Source organism: Andrographis paniculata, unplaced genomic scaffold (genome assembly GCF_009805555.1).
Source record: "Andrographis paniculata isolate CXL003 unplaced genomic scaffold, ASM980555v1 Contig79END, whole genome shotgun sequence".
In the NCBI taxonomy this organism is placed as follows: Eukaryota; Viridiplantae; Streptophyta; class Magnoliopsida; order Lamiales; family Acanthaceae; genus Andrographis; species Andrographis paniculata.
Genome location: NW_026137616.1, coordinates 2,665,964 through 2,688,117, shown reverse-complemented (window position 1 = coordinate 2,688,117; position 22,154 = coordinate 2,665,964). Strand labels below are relative to the sequence as shown.

Below are 22,154 nucleotides of genomic sequence, written 5' to 3'. Positions count from 1 at the left end.
GTGACATCGTCTACTTATAGCTACAAATATTAGTTCGTTTTATATTGTTGGGGGTGAGAATAAGCGCTGCTCCAATAAATTCTCGGACACTTATTCAAATGGGTCAACTCCCGAAGCGTAGTTACATCACAGTTATAACGGCGATTTGTCGATAAAATAAATCCAAAGTCAAAAGCAATAAATGACAAGTTATTTGTTTACCCGGTTCGGATATAAACTTGGGAGATACCAATCCAGAAGAGGTTCATTAACCAGTGCTGATTAAGAGCAAAACACCCAAAGCTCCTTCAACCTAAACTACAAGCTGATTATCTAGAAAATTCCCTCCACAAGCATATGTTGTCACAAACGCATACTGACAATTAACACATAGCTGGGCTGCTCAGATTCTAAATGTCCTTCTGATCGGAACTCCGATCTCCCTTCGACCGACGAACTTCTCCAGCAAGATAATAATGTATATCACTCACTCAAAGCATGGAGATAGAAAGGGAAGAGGTTGAGAGAATTGATACAATATTTCTCTCACTACACACTCTCTCAAAACCATTCTCTCATCTTCCCACTAAACTCGAGTTGTGTTAAGCAACCACAACAGCCATTGATCTGACATGTAATTAATTCTCTTGAGCCAAAAAAGGAATGATGTGTTTCTATACATTTCTGATCATAAGAAGACAAATCCAAAATATCCATTTTGTCTGGAGAAACCACCATCTTAGGAAAGACAAATAAATACAACTTGATATGACTGCACTAGCTATGTCAGGTGTTGTTGTTTATGGGTTCTGACAACAACAGCAACACAGAGAAGTTTTTTCAATATGTCAAAAATAGATGATGAGAGTTTTTCAACTTAACATATATTAAAATTATTTTAACAAAAAACAAAAACCTTAAAAAAGATATATAGTCTTACTCGTGCTTTCATTTTGTTTTAAATTTTTTAAAATTGTTTACTTTTGTGAATTTTATTACAAAACATGATCTCTCTGTTTTGAGTTCTATTATTATTATTATTATTATTATTATTTATAAAAATATATCAAATTTCATATAAAAAAATTACATCTAATAATTATTCAATGGAAAACAAGTAAAAAGTAAACAAAGCCACTATTTTCCAATGGAAAATAACATAAGGTGTGTTGTTTGTTTGTTTCTGTTTTTGTTTTTGTTTTTTTTTTTTTCAGTTGATATTTATCAAAAAAAAAATAATACTTGATTTTTAATTTAGATTAATATGTTATTTTACGAGAAAAATGTTATATATTTCTCAAAATCGTACATACTAAAATAATGCAAAAATTGTTTTGAAGTACAAATCAAACAAACCATAAATTCAAATCCAAACATGAATAATATCTTGGAACAAAAATGTCGGCTTTGAGGAAAACAAAATAAGTTTGGCTTGTGGAAATTGACTAAACGAACTAACGTTGAACTTAAAATTCTCAGTCAAAACTTCAGAATCAAGGACCTTAATTATGAAAATATATATATTTTTTTATTTTGTTTATATAATAAATATTGTTACGTACGAAATTTAGAATTAGGTTAAAAGCCCAAGGTAAAACGAGGAATGGGCCTGGCAATAGGGTTGATTGAACTGGCTGAAGGATACCGTGAGGAAATCAAGGAAAATAAATTTATTTATTTATTTCTAAGGAAAATTCAAGACGGAAAGACCTCAAGTCGGAAGGTCTTCAGGTCGGGAGGCCCTCAAGATGAAAGACCTCAAGTCGGACGGTCTTCAGGTCGGGAGATCCGCAAGACGGAAAGACCTCAAGTCGGAAGGTCTTCAGGTCGGGAGGTCCGCAAAACGGAAAGACCTCAAGTCGGAAGGTCTTCAGGTCGGGAGGTCCGCAAGACGGAAAGACCTCAAGTCGGAAGGTCTTCGAGTCGGAAAAGTTGTCGAGATAGGATATCCGCAGGTCGGGTAAGCTGTAGGTCGGATAGAAGGCGGAGTCGGACAAACGCGGAGGCCTTTGATCAAAGACAGGGGGCGGTTGATATGGAGGTCGGCCCAAGTGGGGTCGGGCGAAGAAGTAGGTCGGACGAAAGACGAAGTCGGGCCAAAAGAGCGGAAGGTTTGTGGTCGGCTCAAGGAGCGAAATATAGGGAATTTTGGTCTGCTGGGGACACGTGTCAGCATGAGAAAGGTTGGAAGACGGTTGAGAAGGAGACGTTGTAACCGTTCGGGTGACGGTTTTCAGTACGGTTTCCCAGAGAATATTTAAGGATTTGGATCATCATTTGGCAAGGCATCTTCAATCAACTTCAACAAAGCAAAGTCAGATTTGGGGATCACCACTTTAAATTTCAGTCTTTTATTTTCCAGTTTAGTTTCTGTACCGTTACAGTGTTTAGAGATTCCTAATCTCAGGCACTAATTAATCAAGTTTAAGGATATTTTCTATGTCTTTGAATTTTACTTTATTTTTGTTGAAAAAATACATCAACAAATTGGCGACCACAGTGGGAGCAAGACAAAATTGCTCATCCCAATTCCGGCGATAATTTCATACGTCTTAGATCCGGCCGAATCATCGGAAGGGTTATGGCAGGGTCACAACCGCAAGCATCTTCGACACCGGTGGGAGAATCCGTTCCACCACCCATTGTGCCAAATGCCGGGGAAATCCCACAACCACCAACTGATTGGTGGTCTTATGTTCAACAAATGAACAACCAGCATACCTTGGTTATGCAGAATATGTTGCGTGAGCAACAAACGAACATGTTGCGTGAGCAACAGAGTCAGTTGCAGAACATGATAGATCAAGCATTGTCAAGGGTTAGTCTTCAACCCACTCAAACGCCACCAGGAGTGTCACCGTCCGGACCACAGGCAAATTTCGCAGGGCCATCATTCGTGGATAGTACATTCCCAAGTGCCACAAATCCCAACCGAATGGATCGGGGAAAAACTCCTTTGACTTTTCCCAACAATGTTCCACTGGGACCAAGGGTTACCAATTCGCAACCGAACAATACACGGGAGGACAGGCCTGAAGGATATATACATGATCCGATTCATATTCCTGTGCAGGACCCGTTCCAGGTTCCTGATCATCAACGCTTTCATGTAGATCCTGATGAGATTGCACATATATTAAGGGATCAGTATGGATTAACTCCTCAGATGGCTAACCGCCCTGCATATCAAAGACCTTTCCCAGAAAGGATCATTCATGAACACCCTCTCCCAAGGAATTTTCGACCACCCGACTTTCATGCATTCTCAGGGGAGGACGGATCTTCCACCATAGAACATGTTGGTCGGTTCACAGCACAATTAGGAGAAGTTGGCAATAACCCTTTTTATAAGTTACAGCTGTTTGGTTTGTCCCTTACCAGAACGGCGTTTTCATGGTTTGTAAGCCTACCTCCTGGACAAATTCAGACATGGGAAGGACTGGAGATGGCATTTCACGCTAGATTCTTCAATCCTTTACCAGTTGTGTCTTTAACTGATTTACTTGAATTGAGACAGTATCCAGAAGAAACTGCTTCACAGTTTATAGAAAGGGTACGATTGATGAAGGGACGATGTCCTACGGTAATCAGTGAGAAAGAGATGACCAATTTAGTGGTCCGGAATATGCATAATCGTTTAAGAAAGGCACTTACTGCCCTGGATGTTGAGGATTTGGCAAGTCTTGCATCCAAGGCAGGACGTCTAGAGTCTTTGTTCAGAGAGGAAGATCAGCATAACAGGCGTAATAGAGGCCAACATATGGCGAGTATGGGAACAGAAACATGCGACTTTGATTTTAATCAGTCAGAAGAGATGGCAGCCGAAATCCTTTCTGGAAAACCGTATGTATGTCCTAAATTGAAGCCAATACCAGGATCTGAAGGAAAGGAGCAGCCGACCTTTGATAGTTCGAAAGCTGATGAAATCTTTGATATTCTACTGACTGACGGGCAGATCCGTATTCCAAAGGGCCAAAGACTTGCCACTAAAGAAGAAATCAAAGGGAGACCATATTGTAAGTGGCATAATTCTTTCACACACACTACAAGTCAGTGTACTCATTTTAGGAAGGAAATTCAAAAGGCCATCAAGACAGGTCGGCTCAAATACATCACTTTAGGTGTAGACCAGCAACCATTTCCGAAAGTAACAACGGCAATGGTTGACATCCAACCAAGTTCGGAAACAGGGAAAAGTTCGGTCAATAGTGGACAAACAGGGGAGCAAACTCAGGCAAGTCCCAGAAAAAAGAAAGGGAATCAGCCAAACAGCAGCCGAACGGAAGAACGACTCAAAGTTGTTGAAAGGCCAGTCGCTGAAAAATGGGACCGTCCAGACGGTTCTTTTAATGTGGAAGTGAAGGAAAAGGTTTTAGTGCGAGACCACCCGACCAGAAAAACGGGTTCAGTCGGGAACGATTGGGCTCGAAATAAAAAGCCTTTACCCGTTGATATAGATCCTCGTTTCCCAGGTATGAATCGTACACAGATTCGCAATGCCAAACGCAGGTATGCTGCAAAGTATGGGAAACGAGTTCCTGCAGTACAACAAAGAACCGACGAACAAAATGCAGCCGACCACTTGACAGGAGATCAGTTCATTAGAGTCTTTGCAGAACAAACGACCGACGAGCAGGGAGCGGCCATTCAGTCTCCAATAAGTCGGTCCAGTCGGGTCTGGTCAGGAAAGCAACCGAAGGACGGATTAGGAGCTTCCGACTATACCAAAAGAAGTTCGTCGGGACAGGGGAAAGGTAAAGGAATGGCAGATGAAATAATTAAAGGTTTTAGATGCCAACATTGTGAACGGATCAACATCAATCCATCTCTGGAAGAATTTCGTATTGAATCCTTGACGGTTCAATCTCGAAATGAGACGAAGGAAGAAGTGGTGCCTACAGAGGAAAATTCAAGATCTGTTAAATCTCGTCTGGGACCACGAATCCCTTGTCGAATGACAGAGATTAACCAGATGAGTGATGAACCGACGTGGGCGAGTCTGGTAGATGATACTATGGACGAACCTTTATGGGCATTCTTGGCAGATGACGAATTAGAGGAAACAGAGTTGGCAAAGATTACAGATTCTGAGCCTCAGTCGGAAGCACCTTCAATTGTCTTTCCTCCTATTCCAGAGGGTGCGAACTCCCATTTGAAACCGCTGTATGTTAATGCTCACATTTGTGGGAAACCAATCACAAAGGTGTTCGTGGATAATGGAGCAGTCTTTAATGTTATGCCATTGAAGACTCTCAAGAAGCTAGGGAAAGGAATTCATGATCTGTCCCCTGTGGAATTCGAAATGACAAGTTTTACAGGGCAGCCGACCAAGCCTGAAGGTATGATGGTTGCCACAATTGAGGTCGGACCAAAGAAAATTTCCACTGTTTTCTTTATTGTGGACGCAGATACTACATACTCTCTTTTGCTGGGACGAGATTGGATTCATGCCTCTCAATGTGTGCCATCAACCTTGCACCAACAGTTAATGTTCTGGGAAGGAAATCAGGTCTTTAAAATGGAAGCGAATGACAACCCATTCGACGTAACAGAACAAGTGGAAGAGTCAGTGTTTTATTCTAGTCATTTGGCTCCGATGTCTCAGTTGTATATGGCCAGGGAATACCCAAACAAGGGTTATAAAGTCACTGGCCAGAACTCGATGTTCTATTAAAAGAACACCTTTATTGTATGGCTCATGATAAAGCCACACCCATTTCTGTATAAGTTGTTTGTTATGGAAGATACAACTTTAGAAGTATGTAGTTCTCTTATTAATAAGTTCTATTTAAAACAGTTATTACATAAAGTAGAAAATAATAAAGAGATTCTAGATGTTCACCTCCAAGAAGATGAACAATTTCGTTGGCCCGACTTATTAGAAAAAACAGAACCAACAGCTTCATCACAAGACCCGTTATTGGAGTTTAATTTAGGAACCGAATTGGTTCCAAAAGTGATCAGGTTAAGTGGTTATTTGTCTAAAGAGCAACAAACAATGATGCTTGAAGTTATTAGAAACAACATTGATTGTTTAGCGTGGGATTATTCAGAGATGCCTGGTTTGACAAGAAGTCTAATAGAGCATCGATTGCCCATCAAAGAAGGTTGTAAACCTTACAAACAACCTCCAAGGCGAATGAGTCCAGATCTGATGCCTCAAATCAAGGAAGAAATCCAAAAACTTCTCAAAGTGGGTTTCATTCAACCTTGCCGTTATGCGGAGTGGCTGGCTAATATTGTGCCAGTGGTCAAGAAAAATGGTAAGATAAGGATATGCATCGACTTCAGGGATTTGAATCTAGCTACCCCTAAGGACGAATACGTGATGCCTATGGCCGACATGCTGATAGATGCAGCAGCAGGGCATAAAATCCTTAGTCTGATGGATGGCTATGCAGGTTATAACCAAATATTCTTGGCAGAAGAAGACATTCCTAAGACAGCATTCAGATGCCCAGGGGCTTTGGGTATTTATGAATGGACAGTCATGCCATTCGGGTTAAAGAATGCAGGGGCAACTTACCAAAGAGCCATGAATTCAATCTTTCATGATTTAATTGGCAGATCTATGGAAGTGTATATTGATGATGTTATAGTTAAATCTGCCAGTTTTGACGAACATTTGAGAGATCTTGAAGAGGCATTTGAAAGAATGAAGAAGTACAAGTTGAAGATGAATCCAACCAAATGTGCTTTTGGAATATCAGCCGGGAGCTTTCTAGGATTCTTAGTTCATGAGAGAGGAATTGAAATTGATGCCAATAAGGCTAAAGCCATTCTTGATAGTCGGCCACCCAAGACGGTTAAAGAAATCCAAAGTCTGTTGGGTAAGGTGAATTATTTGAGGCGTTTCATTTCTAATGCTGCTGGCAAGGTCAGACCCATTACTAAATTGTTGAAAGCTGGAAAAATTGCCTTTGAATGGGGTCCCGACCAACAAACGGCTTTAGATGCTATCAAGCAGGCATTGGTTCACCCTCCAGTCTTGATGCCTCCCAAACAAGGTCGGCCACTCAAACTTTATTTGGCAAATACATATGAAGTGGTTAGTTGTTTATTGGCGCAGGATGGTGATGACGGGAAGGAAAGGGCAATTTACTATCTCAGTAAAACCCTTACAGGACCAGAACTGAATTACACTATCCCAGAAAAAATGTGTTATTCATTGGTCTTCGCTTGTACTAAACTCGAGCATTATTTGTTGCCCAGAAGAGTTGAGGTCATATCAAAGGTGGATCTCATCAAATTGATTTTACAGAGACCTACTATGAAGGGCAGACTCATGAAATGGGCCATCAAATTGGCTCCTTTCGATCTTCACCATTCCCCACTGAGGGCAATTAAGGGACAAGCAGTAGCCGACTTCTTGGCAGAATTCTCACAAGTCGGGTATTCTCTTTGTGATAGTGTCCGACCATTTAGTGGTGCATCATATCTGGATAATCTACAGGTCGGAGGTGTGCCTTATATAAGTACCAGAACATGGTTGATGTTCTTTGATGGTTCTACCTCTGGAAACAAATCGGGGGCAGGGGTCTTTTTGCAAGGACCTGATGGTCAAAAGATCAACTTACAACTACGATTGGAATCCATGACCCATAATTCGGCAGAATATGAAGCTTTAATTTTGGGTTTGGAGGCTTTAATTGCCAGGAAGGTCCAGTCTGTAATCATAAGGGGGGATTCTCAATTAGTAGTCAACCAGGTAAACAATCAATATGTTTGCAATTACCCTCATCTTCGCAAATACAGGGACATCGTGGGTCGGTTATTGACAAAAATTTCAGAAGTAATAATTGAGTACATTCCAAGGAAAGAAAACCAACGTGCTGATGAGTTGGCTCAAAGGGCCTGTAAAGGAATTCCAGGGGATATGTGGTCGGAGGTCAAGTCGGACATAGAAGAAAAGACAGACCCAATACGTGATCGAATGGTCGGGCAGGAGACTGTCGGATCGGAGCCCGACTGCGAAGTTACGGTCGGGCAGGAGATAGTCGCAGATGAGCCCGACTGCGAAGTTACAGTCGGGCAGGAGGTATTCGCACATGAGCCCGATTGCGAAGTTATGGTCGGGCATGAGACTGATGGACATGAGCCCGATTGCGAAGTTATGGTCGGGCATGAGACTGATGGACAGGAGCCCGACGGCTTAGTTACAGTCGGACACGAAGATACCAGTGAAACAGTGCCCGATTGGAGAACAGAGCTCATCACATATTTACAGAATCCTGGTGCAAATGTTTCAGTTGCGACGCGATTGAAAGCTTTACGTTTTCAATTAATAAATGGAATTTTGTATAAGAGGTCATTTGAAGGTCTGCTTTTGAAATGTTTGGGGTCTAAAGAAGCTCTAGAGGTAATGACAGAAGTACATGGTGGGATATGTGGAGCTCATCGGGCAGGTCTCAATATGAAATGGGCCATTCATCGCTTGGGTTTTTTCTGGCCTAAGATTTTTGAGGATTGCATACAATTTGCAAAAGGCTGTCAGGAATGTCAGAGACATGGAAACTTAAATCATTTGCCAGTAACCGAATTACAATTCTTGGCAAAACCATGGCCTTTTAAATCGTGGGCTATGGATATTATTGGTAAGATACATCCTGCTTCATCGAAACATCACTGTTTCATATTGGTCGCGACTGATTACTTTACCAAATGGGTGGAAGCGGTTGCTTTGAAAAATGTGGATCAGAAAGAAGTGATAGACTTTGTTTTGCACCAAATTATTTATAGATATGGTATTCCTCAGTCTATAACAACCGACCAAGGCTTGGTCTTTACAGGGGAAAGGTTCTCTAATTTCTTGGCAGAATTCGGTGTTCGGTTACATCATTCTTCACCTTATTATCCCCAAGCCAATGGACAGGCGGAAGCAGCAAATAAGATTATCATTGGGATTATAAAGAAGATGATTGAAGGGAACCCAAGAAAGTGGCATTTGTTATTGTCTCAGGCTTTATGGGCACATAGAAATACCAGAAATACGGCCACAGGGTTCTCACCTTACCAACTTACGTTTGGCCAAGATGCTGTTTTACCAGCCGAAATTCGAGTATCATCCGGCCGAACAGAATTTACTGATAATGATCTTACAAAGGAATACCAACAACTTATGCTGCAGCAGTTAGAAGATTTGGATGTTAACCGTCTCCATGCAATAGATCGAAGTGTGAAACAGAGTGAAATCAGAGCAAGGAGTTACGGAAAGAAAGTTCTTCACAGGACATTCCAAAAAGGAGACCTAGTCTGGAAGACCATTCTTCCTACATATAAGAAAACTGATCAATTGGGAAAGTGGTCACCGAATTGGGAAGGACCATACATTGTTCAAAAAGATATTGGAAATGGCGCGTTCATTATTGTAAATCATGAAGGTAGAAGAGTACATGATTGTATTAATGCTAAATATCTGAAGAGGTATTATCCTGCCTTTTCAGATAACAAAACTGCCTGAAACCACATATTATTCAGAACCCATTTATGGGGGTTCGAACCTACTGGAAGGTTCATTTCTGTTAGTCATCGTGTAGTTGTGAGAAATTTTCTGTCTCTGAATCAGACTTTTCATCCCAGTGAGTGGATATTAGCTCTGGTTCTTCTTCAATAAGATCTTCCAAGTCTGGTCGGTACCTTTCCCATTGGTTTTGCATGTCATCTAGATCTTGGTGGGTACGTGCTTGCATGTCTGTTAGGGCTTGATGTTCACGGTCAACAATGGTACGCAATCTTGAAAAGACTTTTCGTTGATTGGAAAATATGTTATCCCAGCCAAGATCTGGAAGTATGGTTGCTGCGTGATTTTCGATCATTTCCATGTGATGATGAAGATCAGGAATGCGGCTAAGGATGTCATGAAGAGGTTCATACCCCTCAATGACTTTTTCCATCAGGCGGATGACGCGATGAATGGTTCTTCTTCCTCGTTGGGAGAATCGGAATTTGAAGTCTAGTTGCTTGAGTATATGTAACAAGTCTTCTGCATGGCCTCCAATAGGGTGATTACCTATAAAGAAGGGTTGAAGAACACCCTCCCAGTTGCTTGATGGAACATGAGGTCGGTCGTTCGCCATGTTTGTTCACACTTTCAGTGTTTTGATTTTAAAATATGCCTGGGAATATGTTTCTTAAAATGTGAGAAACAGTGTTCTTTTAAAGAAGGAGTTTGGTTCGTTTCCTATAAAGCTGGGAATTCCGACTGCTCATTGGCAAATTGGTCTGGACCAAAGGCCCGATTGAATGGTCGGTTGGTGCTGGCGTCGGTTGCTTGGTCGGTGTCACCAAGGTCGGTTCTGGGGAATGAAATGAGTGAAATCAAAGTTATGATATAGTGAAATGGTTCACGGTGTTAAGAAACATTACCAATTCGGGGTCGGGTCCTTGCTGACGTCCTAGTTATTCCAAGGTCTGCTAGTGTTTGCTGGTCGGTCTCCGAGGTCGGGGGTGTGTGCAGCTGGGAAGTTTTTCTTTTGCGCGTGGGACCCCCAGATCCGATTCCCGGGGCGGTTGTTTGTTTTTGGGTGCTAGTATGTATCGCCGCCCCTAGAACCAGTCCTTGGGGAGGGAGGAGTACGTTTAGCAACCGACCCTCATCAGGGGATATCAGGGACCATACGACCGACCACCATTCATTGAAAGTATCTACAATCTCAGGGTTGGAGCGGAAAGGAATATAAGAATTGGAAATTATATACGTGGTGAGCTGGGAGATATAAGAAGGGATTGAATTAGGAAGGACTCGTCGGTCGGGACTTTGAAATATTATTTGGGGACATGCGACGGGTCCAGGGATACCTTGGCAACAGCCGAACTGGCGCGCCATGAATTGAGGTTCATAGTTAAAAGTGTAAAAAGTTTTCTGCCCTTTTTTATCAAGTTTCTTACTACTAAAAAGAGACCTGGGTTTGAGGGCGACGTCCCAGGCGAAAGGATAAGTGGGATGAGGACAAGGCTCAGGAGTCGGAAGCGGGTTTGGTACTGGAAAGGGCCAAAAATGGTCGGGAGCATAACCCGCATACTTTTTATACATAGAAAATCGAGAGTTACTGCGGGTATCTGTTAAAATGGCAGTTATTATTGGATCAGACGATTGGAGTTTATTGCGTCCTGAGCAGAGTCGGTTGAGGACTAATCCTAAATGTTTTTCAGATGTTGGCATAGTGGGCGGAGATCCTAAGTTAAACGCGTTGGGGAAGTAAAGACGGAACCAAAGTTCTAAAAACCAAAAAGGACCCGACGCGGCAGTGTCTAATTTCCTATTATCGTTATCTGTTAAACGAAGGCTAACCCTGGTGAGTCCTTCAAACAGATTGGCTAAAAATAGGGTGCCAAGGGAGAAGAACCGACCTGACGCAATATGAATGGCCAGGTCGAGATGGGAAGGAAGAACACTTTTGGAAGGAGAAACAATGATGTACCTACAAAGCCAGAACAGAATAAAGGCAGTATGCTCCCGGTCGGTTACAGGAGTCCCTGGAGCCCCTTGCTGGTCGGTTGCGAACTTTGTCCAACCCCATTCCTTCACACCTTGTAAAGACCATCCCGGATGGTCTTCTGATGGCTCCTGCCCATCTAGGGCTCCCATTACAGGGTCTTCACCCACGACTGGGAGATGTGCGATCATGGCCACGTCCATAAGAGTTGGGCCAAAGGGGGCCGAGGGCAAAAGGAAAGTCCCATTTTCCGCATTCCAGAAGGCGGACATGGCCAACAGCACCTTCTCATGCAGGTTGATAGGCATGGTAGACAGTAGTATTGCTTGGTCGATCTTTTGGGATCGCCATTGGGTCTGGAAGTGTTCTGCTACTCGTCGATACCAAGCACGATACAGATCTTTTGGGTCTGTGAGATGGGTCTTGATGCTGTCTCGGATGCGAACTGCTTGGTAGTTGGGATTGTTGATAGCCAAGGCGTTGCGAGATTCCAAAACTTCCCTCATCCGATTTGAATCTTCAGGAGTAGTGCAATATGGACGGATCGTCGGAGTTAGTACTTTCGAGGCTAAAAATGGACCTTCTGGAAGGGTTCCGTCGAAAGGAAGGGCAGGAATGTATTGATTCGCCATAGTTAGAATGTTTTGGGATTGTGATTCACACAGGCTTGTATTGCGAAGAAGGAAAACCAGGAGTGTTGCAGTAACTGGTGTAGTTGCTAAGGGAGTTTTTCAAGAAGGTAGTGCTTTATGAACTTCCAAACATTTATTGGCGTTTGAAAGTTCCTTGGCGGCGGGCAAGTTGTTACGTACGAAATTTAGAATTAGGTTAAAAGCCCAAGGTAAAACGAGGAATGGGCCTGGCAATAGGGTTGATTGAACTGGCTGAAGGATACCGTGAGGAAATCAAGGAAAATAAATTTATTTATTTATTTCTAAGGAAAATTCAAGACGGAAAGACCTCAAGTCGGAAGGTCTTCAGGTCGGGAGGCCCTCAAGATGAAAGACCTCAAGTCGGACGGTCTTCAGGTCGGGAGATCCGCAAGACGGAAAGACCTCAAGTCGGAAGGTCTTCAGGTCGGGAGGTCCGCAAAACGGAAAGACCTCAAGTCGGAAGGTCTTCAGGTCGGGAGGTCCGCAAGACGGAAAGACCTCAAGTCGGAAGGTCTTCGAGTCGGAAAAGTTGTCGAGATAGGATATCCGCAGGTCGGGTAAGCTGTAGGTCGGATAGAAGGCGGAGTCGGACAAACGCGGAGGCCTTTGATCAAAGACAGGGGGCGGTTGATATGGAGGTCGGCCCAAGTGGGGTCGGGCGAAGAAGTAGGTCGGACGAAAGACGAAGTCGGGCCAAAAGAGCGGAAGGTTTGTGGTCGGCTCAAGGAGCGAAATATAGGGAATTTTGGTCTGCTGGGGACACGTGTCAGCATGAGAAAGGTTGGAAGACGGTTGAGAAGGAGACGTTGTAACCGTTCGGGTGACGGTTTTCAGTACGGTTTCCCAGAGAATATTTAAGGATTTGGATCATCATTTGGCAAGGCATCTTCAATCAACTTCAACAAAGCAAAGTCAGATTTGGGGATCACCACTTTAAATTTCAGTCTTTTATTTTCCAGTTTAGTTTCTGTACCGTTACAGTGTTTAGAGATTCCTAATCTCAGGCACTAATTAATCAAGTTTAAGGATATTTTCTATGTCTTTGAATTTTACTTTATTTTTGTTGAAAAAATACATCAACAAATATATAAAGAATATTTCAAAGAAAAGATAAAAAAAAAAAAAAAAAGGGCAGTAGCATTATTTTAAATTGAATTCAAGAGTTGGACTGATGCGATGGTCGTTGCAAGGAATTGTTGCCAAACGGCGTCGTATTTCGTTCATAGTAAATCAAAGGCGTCTGTCGATGTGTTTCCATTACACTAGGACAGATTTTTAGGTATCAAAACTAGACACTCAACTGTATCTATATGTAGTACACGTGGCGGCTATACATATGTCTGAATATTCATCCTACGTGGCAATGGAAAACTCAAATATTCCACACGAATCGGAGGTCGAAGGCTGTGTGTGTGTTTCTTTCAATTTATATTTTAAATTTAAATAATGGAAAAAAAATTATTTTTTGTTCTACTTTAAACTGCAATAAGCAATTTCGGAGTTATTCAAAAATTTTGATTTTTTTTTTTTTAAAATTCAAAAGCAGATCTAGAGATATTTCAATACAAAAACAAAGAATTTGTACTCTAAAACCCACCTACAAAATAATCACACACTTTATTACATTAGAAATATAAAGAACATTCTCATTAAAAATTCTATATCACATACTTAACACAAACCAAACTTTACCTTATTTTACATCAATTTATATATATATATATATTTATAACCATAACCTTACGGTCTAAAATTCATTTTCCACACCACAAGATCATTTCTTACATGACATATATAGGTTTGCATACAAAGACACAAAGCCAGTCCACATTAGTACATATCCATTAAAATTTAGCACACAACTATTGTAACATTTATCATACATCTTATCAATTGTAAGCACTCAATTTTTCACAAAGCTCATTATTCTTGCACACAACTTATTCAAAGAGAAAAATACAACCTAAAATAGGCACTACTAGGAAAATAATAAAATTGACCCACTTCTTAGTTCTGCCCACCGAATTCGGGTCAATATTTTATTTCGTCTGTCTCAAATCCTTTAACCCAAAGTGTAACCCATTTTGTTAGTTAGTTATAGAAATTAGTTTCATCGATTAAAAATGTATGGGAGGTGTTGGAGTTGGTAAAGAAATTAGTCACACAATATTTAGGTATAGAAACCGTGAGAGAACTTGATAGCGAGGGAGAATGAGAATGAACATAGAGGATTTTGTGTGTATGTCATGGTCAATGTCCCCGGAAATACCAAAGCAAGCCTCGTACAAATAGAACATATCATGTAAGATATCACAAGAGTTGTCGTCTTCAACCAATGAAAACAATTTCTTGATTGTTTCCCATTCTCCGAACTTTCATATTCAGCTTTGCGATGCTAGGCATTATATACTCACACCTTCCTCTTATAGACGTGTTCAAAAGCTCAACACTATTGTCATCCGCGAGGCTAATTATGAATAAGAATGATTTTATTTAATCGGCGTAGAGGTTTCCGAGATAAATTTTACCGTTGTAAGAGATACAAGCAAGAATCTTGAAAAGATTGAATTCGAAAAACGACATACATAGAAATGTTCATTTCAACTCGAGCGAACCTTTAATTTTAACTATGATGTCCAGTTACGCCTGATAGAATCATCGTTGTCACATTATCCACACTGGTACAACCGTGCTCTCGTATACCTTGTTTTGGTCATTGACATCGGTGAAAATGACTATCAACTCTTAGATGTGGTGAAAGAAGTTGTCAATAGTTTCGTTTAGGGATGGGATCTTCAGCCTTATCTTTTTTATGCTCCTCATCCAAAGTGATATATATACTATTTGTATATATATATTATATGTAAATATATATATATATATATAATATGTGTATAGTGGATAGTGGCCATTAATAATAAGTTGAAATTAAGCTAAGCATTGTGTATCTAACTATATATATATATATATATATATAGACACACATACCATTGATCATTACTATATTTTGATGCATGTTTGGTTTGAATTTCATTGATGATATGAGTATCCTACGTTCTTGTTTCCATCCAAAGGTTTTATAATTTATTATGAGTTAATTAAAATGGTTCTAATTTATATGCATGAAATTATTTTGAATGATCTTAATTATTTTGGCCAAACACCATTGGAGCAGTCATTTGTGTGTAAATGTGTGAGAAGTTCTTACATACCTTGCAAGGTTGAACCCTCATTGTCTTAACTTCATTTTCTACCCAGCAATAATTTTCTCAGTAAACATTATAAGTTAGCAATTAAAAAGATAACAATAAATTAAAAACATTAAATATATACAACACTAAATTAATGTGGGAATGAATAATTGCCCTAATTATATAAATCAAACACATCAAATAATCACACACATACATATATTAAGAAGTAGCTATCCTCTTCAAAACCCTTTCAAGGGCAAGATCAAAACCGTCCCTAAAATCCAACAATCCTCCCATGGGATCACCATAAATTATCCTCGGAATTATTGTCTCGATCACCTTCTCCCTCATCCTTAAGATCTCCTCTTTACCATACTTCATTAGGACATTCTTCACCGGCGAAGTCCCATTCCACACTGCTCCGTGATCTATGAACACAGAGAAGCTCTCTGGTTTTTCCGGCAAGAACCCCTCGTACTGATCGTAAGCCGTCCCGGTCCAGAAGAAAACCGGAACCGAACCGGCCAACATGCAGTCGAAAACCGACTTGCGCGTGAAACTATCCCCCGCCGGCTGCAGGCAGAAGTCGGACCCTAGCAGTGCCTCCACCGTCGCTGATGAGTCGCCGTCGCATCGGACGGCGGCGCAGTCGACGAGCCAGCACGAATCTGTGTAGTTCAGGCAGTGGCTCCGGAGGTGCCCCCGGAGATCCTCCTTGGCGGAGGGGCGCGTGGCGCCGATGAAGGTGAAGAGGCGCGTGCGGGTCCGGGTACGGACGAAGTCCTGCCATTGGGCGACGGCGGTTAGGGTTTTGGGGTGGAATCCGGTGGGGTAGGGTGCACCGAGCTCGAGTGGGTCCCACGTGGCCTTCTCGATGATTATACGGGTCACGTTTTGCATCGCCGGCATGTTTAGAAAGGCGGAGCCCCACCCGTTTGCGGATCGGGTCGGGCGCCGGAAATCCCACGTGATCCGGCCGAGCGTGAGGAAGTGATCTGAACCGTCGGATCTTCGCCGGTACTGTTTCTTCCGCAGCCACTTCAACAGCATTCTGCAGCGGCGGTCGCGTCTGGGGAGGTCGTTGGACCAGAGGTACTGCTCCACCGCCATTCCGGCGTAGAACGGGATGTAAAACGCCGCGGCGGACGCCGGATTCCTGGTGCGGCATCGGTGGCGGAGGATCCGGTGGTGGAAAATCACCTCCAGGGAGAATTGATTCGTCCGGTACCACGATTGGATCAGATTCTCCGGCATGATTCCCCGGAGCTCCTCCGCCAGCCGGCCGAAGCCGTGATTCGTTGCAACTTCGCACTGCCAGCGATCGGAATTCGAATTCCGGCAACCTCGCGCCAACAAGCCTTTGTTGAATCTGGACGGAAGGTCGTACACGTACACTCTGCCGTACGGACATTCTTCAGCGGTTTTGTTAACGGCGGCGGAGATGGAGACTATACTGGTGGTCCGGCCTGGGGAACGCGGCGGTGAATAGCGTGTGAGCAAAACGACGACGCATTGAAAGAAGAAGAGAGCGAACAACAGCCTAATAACCCAAGTCAGACTTGCGTTGATGAAGTGTAAGGTTATCTGCGGTTTCTTCTGATTTTGGACGTCCGGCGAGTCGGCGGCGAGCATTGTCGAACTGAGCGTAGAACAATAAAGAGAGAATTGTACAGAAAGAAAAGGAGACGAATGTGAACCGTATCGGCAGCGGAGACGAGAAGACACGGACTGAAACGACGTCGGATTGGACAGATAGCATAACCTAGTAATTGATTTCGATGGATGAAATTGACAGGCAATTTTTGCCCATATTAGCATGTAGGATATTCACATTACTGCAGTAAGGATTTTGGAAAGTTAATGAAAGTCAATTTATTTATTTGTATTAATTGAAGTAACCAAATTAAAGAAAATTGACCAATTTAAAATTCTAACAACGTTTTAATTAGACATTAGTTAATTCATTTTAACCTCACCAACATCATAGGTGTGTTTCTTTAAGATTTTAATTCAATTTTTTATTTTTCTTTTGTACCCTATTATTTATCTCAGAGTTTTGTAGCAATAGGATAAGTCCAATGAAAATTGATTCGAGTGATAAAGCTTCAATTTTTTTAGTTTTTCTACTCCAATATATGGAATATTGTATTAAAGTTCGTAGGGTACATGCAAAATTTCAAGAAATATTTACAAATTTGATTGGAGTGATAAGCTTCAATTTCGACGGCTTTCCATAAAAGTTAAATAAATATACAAAATATAAACTTAGCTTTTATAAGAATCTATTTGTAGAAATTATCAACCTATTTTGTTCAAATTATAATTACTGCATTCCCATAAAATAGGATGTTTTATTTAACTACTACATCTAATTGTTAATTGTCCTTATTAATTTTTCAGATAAACTTACCGAAACGAAATTCCAGACAATAATTCTATATATGAGGAAAATTTCCCAATATTAAACTTACAAAAATAAAAATAAAAACAAAAAAGAATAAAAGAAAATAACTGGTTAACTGATTGGAAAGCAGTTATTGCCACCATATGCATGTATCGAGTAACCAAACGAGCCATACGACGTCGTTTCGGGTCTGCACTTCTTCATCTTCTTCGTTGAAACAAGAAATGTTTTCTTCCACAGATATCAACGTTGAGAAGAAACAATCCAAACACCTCAATTTCTTCCAAAGGAATTTGAATTTGAATTTGAATTCGATACAGAATTTCATTTCATCACACCCTCTGTTTTTGCTGTTGATTGCGTTTTTCGCCGTTCAATTAATCATCATCGCCGTTACCCGAAATTTACCGGCGTGTTTCCCCGATCGGAAAGCCAAAATCGCCACCGCCACCGCCGACGCCGCCGGGGATTCCAACGGCTTTCAAGCCGAATCTGACGCAGAACCGGAAGGCTACAAATGCCCCTTCGGCCAAGTGTACGTCTACGATCTTCCGTCCGCCTTCAACGACGATTTGCTATCGTCCGATTGCACCGATTTAGACCCTTACAACTGGCAATGCGGAATCGCCGGAAACCATGGCTTCGGGAGACCGGCGGCGGAACTCGTCCGAATTCTGCCGGAGAATCTTGCGAAATCGTGGTACCGCACGAACCAATTCTCGCTGGAGTTGATTTTCCACCGTCGGATCTTGCAGCACCGGTGCCGGACATCGGAGCCGGAATCCGCTGCGGCGTTCTACATCCCATTTTACGGCGGACTCGCCGTCGGGAAGTATTTGTGGGTCGACGACATTGCTAAACGCGACCGTCTCTGCAACGAGATGCTGGATTGGGTCACGAGCCAGAAGTTCTGGAAAAGATCCAACGGCTCAGATCATTTCCTTACGCTGGGCCGCATCACATGGGATTTCCGGCGGCTGACCGACCCGAAAAGTAAATGGGGCTCCAGTTTGCTCAACTCGCCGGCGATGCGTAACGTCACGCGCTTCATCATCGAGAAGGCCGACGACGACGACCACGACGTCGCCGTGCCGTACCCGACGGGATTCCATCCTAGTAGCCGCCGGGATCTCAATCGGTGGATGGATTTCGTCCGCGGCCGCGACCGTAACCGCCTGTTCACATTCGCCGGCGCCGCCCGTCCGACGGCACAACCGGCGGTGCGCGGGATTCTGCTTAACCAGTGCCGGAATGAATCGGAGACCTGCTGGCTGGTGGACTGCGCCGCCGTGCCGTGCGCCTCCGACGCGTCGGAGACGATGAGGGCTCTTTTGGGGTCAGAGTTCTGCCTCCAGCCGAGCGGCGACAGCTCGACCCGGAAATCGGTTTTTGACTGTATGGTTGCCGGTTCGGTGCCGGTTTTTTTCTGGAACAAGACGGCGTACGATCAGTACGAGGGGTTCCTCCCCGGAGATGCGGAGAGCTACTCAGTGTACATAGACCATGAGTTGGTGAAGTCCGGGAGCTTGCGGGTGAAGGAAGTCCTGATGAAGTACAGCAAACAAGAGATCAGGAAGAAGAGGGAAAAGGTGATAGAGACAATTCCGAGGTTAATATACGGAGATTTTAATGAGGGAATGTTGGATTTCAGGGATGCATTTGACGTAGCCATTGAAGGAATTTTGGAGAGGATAAAGGAGGAGAAAGAATGGGTTGGCTTTTTGTAATTAAGATTAATTTTATTTTTGAATTTTGAAATTTTTAGTGTAAATTAAGAAATATTACCACCCATTAATAATGGGTAACAAAGCATATTAAGAAAACTAAATTAATTAGGTCTCCTAATTACAAAATAAGAAAAATAATAATAACAAACAAAAATAATTTGACATACCCATATTGATTTACTTACCTAAATCAGGTAAATTCAAGATGTTAAGAACAAATAAATTAAACAAAATAATTACAAAAATGTGTTCCTAATATTTCATAGCATAAGTAAATTAAGTGATTGTTTTTCCTTCTTTATACTCTCCAAAACCCTATCAACAGCAAAATCAAAAGCATCCCTAAAATCCAATAATCCCATTTTAGGATTCCCATAAATTATTCTTGGAATTGCCTCTATAACTTTCTCCCTTTTCTGCGTAATTTCTTTCCTGTATTTCACCAATTCTTGCTTTATTGAAGAACTCCCATTTCTTATTACATCCGGTTCAATGAAAACCGAGAAGCTCTCCGGATCGGCCGGCCAGAACCCACTGTACTGATCAAAACTCGACCCCTTCCAGAAGAAAACCGGTATCGAACCGGCTATCATGCACTCAAAAACCGTCCGGCCGGTGAACCCGTCCCCTAACGGTTCCAGGCAAAACTCGGACTCTAAAAGCGGTTGTATAACCAATGAAGTGTCGGTCGAGCATTGAACCGGGTTGCAGTCGACGAGCCGGCACGAACCGGACGATTCGTTGCGGCAGTAATCGTGTAGAACCGTACGGAACCCTTGGGAGGATGCGCCGTGGACCCCAGCAATGAAGGTGGAGAGGGTGGAGCGATTGTAGTCACGCGCGAAAGCCATCCAACGGTGGAGATCTTTCCCGGTGGTGGGGTGGAATCCGGTGGGGTACGGTGCACCTACGTCGTAGTCGTCGTCCCATGCCTTCTCGATTATCAGCCGTCGGATCTTCTTCATCTCCGGCATGTTCAGAAACGCCGATCCCCACTTCTGCTCCGGCTCCGTCATCCGCCGGAAGTCCCACGTGATCCTCCCGATCGCCGTGAAATGATCCACGCCGTAGAGATAATCGTTCCAGTGCTTCTGGCTCATGATCCAACGGATCATCGATCGGCAATCGGAATCGCGGACGGACGGATCGACGGACCGGAGGTGTTTTCCGACGGCGAGTCCGGCGTAGAACGGGATGTAGAACGCGGCGGCGGACCGGTGATCCGCCGTGCGGCAGGCGTAATGAAGGATCCGACGGTGGAAAATCAATTCCAGAGAGAATTGATTAGTGCGGTGCCATAAATCGGCGAGATCCTCCGGGAGGATGCGGCTGAGCTCGGTGGCGCGGCGGCCGTAGCCGCCGTCGACGGCGATCCCGCACACCCAATTCCATGGATCCAAATCGCTGCAGTTGTAGACGAGCAGGTCCTCGTTGAACGCCGGCGGAAGATCGTGGACGTACACTCGGCCGTAAGGGCATTCTTCAGTGTAAAGCGGCTGAGCGATTGTTTCGTCTTCTCCGGCGATTTTCTGAACTCTGACGGAGACGCCGGTGGTTCTGTACGAGGAGAACGGCAAGGAATTGCGAAGAGCGACGTAAATGAAGAGACCCGGAGTTGCGAGGAAGACGATGAATAGCCAAATGTTGAGGATTTGGATCGAAATAAGACATCTGTTAATGATATTGAGAGGGTTGGGGAGTTTGTGGTGGAATTCAACCGCCGGAAAGTTCGCCTGAAACATAGTCGGTGCGGCGACGGAACTGATCAGCGGAGACGCCGATTGGCTGCGGAAGAAATGGATATTATATTATAGATGTGTATATAAATAGTGCCATTGTGAATCTTGCTCATCTGTTTTAAGAATATAGTAATAAGCATTTTAGGGTTTGCTTTTTTTTTTTATTTATTAATAATTATTATATATGCGTATCATAATTTTATGAAATATTTAAAAGATTATAAAGATTATTTCAGCCATACAATAATACTATTATCTAAAATATTTTTACAATTTCTAATATAGAAAATTCACAAGTTTTAAAATACTAATTAACACACAATCGAAATTTATTCATTTAAAATTGTTTTTTTAATATTAATTGAGTGTATTATATTCAATAAATTGGTAATGTATGATAGACAATACCCCAAAAATATAGAAAGTTTGAATCTACCTTTACACCAAAGGTCATCCTTATGGGAAAAAAATTAATAATAATAAAATATTATGATTTATTTATTCACCATTTACCTTAAATGGAAAAAAAATAATTCTTATTTAGCCAAAATTCATAATAGGAAATATTCTAAAAGTTTCTTTCTTTATATGCAGGTATTTTGGTAAATCTTTTATATTAATATGTAAAATTATTTCAATTATATAAAAATTAATATTTTAGATTAAACAATTATAGTATATATATATATATATGTATTTGTAAAGAAATAGGGTATACCATAAAATATTGAATGAGCGAAGCTATGCTTTTATTTTGGTTTATAATAATTATAAGTAGATGTAATATGAAATAATTTTTCTCCATTTGTTATCTAATTTTATTCCTATTTTCTATTTTCATAAAAAAAATTTGTTGTTGGTCTTTCAGTAAAAAATAGACAATTTTTTAATGAGATATAACAACAAAAAAGCAAAAATAAAAACAAAACAAAATAAAAAAATACATATTCATATTAAAACATGCGGCAAAAAAAAATAAATATGAGCATATAAAAATATGAAGTAGTGTATGATTGTATTTTT

At 41.9% G+C, this 22,154-nt stretch overlaps 3 protein-coding genes across 3 annotated transcripts; 1 reads left to right on the top strand and 2 right to left on the bottom strand.

Moving 5' to 3' along the window:
- Positions 1 to 15,480: 15,480 nt before the first annotated feature.
- LOC127240505 (xyloglucan galactosyltransferase XLT2-like) lies at positions 15,481 to 16,893 on the bottom strand. The gene has a single exon (XM_051259223.1). The coding sequence runs from the start codon at positions 16,891 to 16,893 to the stop codon at positions 15,481 to 15,483; it is 1,413 nt and encodes a 470-aa protein (XP_051115180.1).
- A 915-nt stretch (positions 16,894 to 17,808) lies between these two features.
- Positions 17,809 to 19,392, top strand: LOC127240504 (xyloglucan galactosyltransferase XLT2-like). Its single transcript, XM_051259222.1, has one exon. It carries the CDS (start codon positions 17,809 to 17,811, stop codon positions 19,390 to 19,392), a length of 1,584 nt encoding a protein of 527 aa, XP_051115179.1.
- A 260-nt stretch (positions 19,393 to 19,652) lies between these two features.
- LOC127240503 (xyloglucan galactosyltransferase XLT2-like) lies at positions 19,653 to 21,134 on the bottom strand. Its single transcript, XM_051259221.1, has one exon. The coding sequence runs from the start codon at positions 21,132 to 21,134 to the stop codon at positions 19,653 to 19,655; it is 1,482 nt and encodes a 493-aa protein (XP_051115178.1).
- Between the last annotated feature and the right edge of the window lie 1,020 nt (positions 21,135 to 22,154).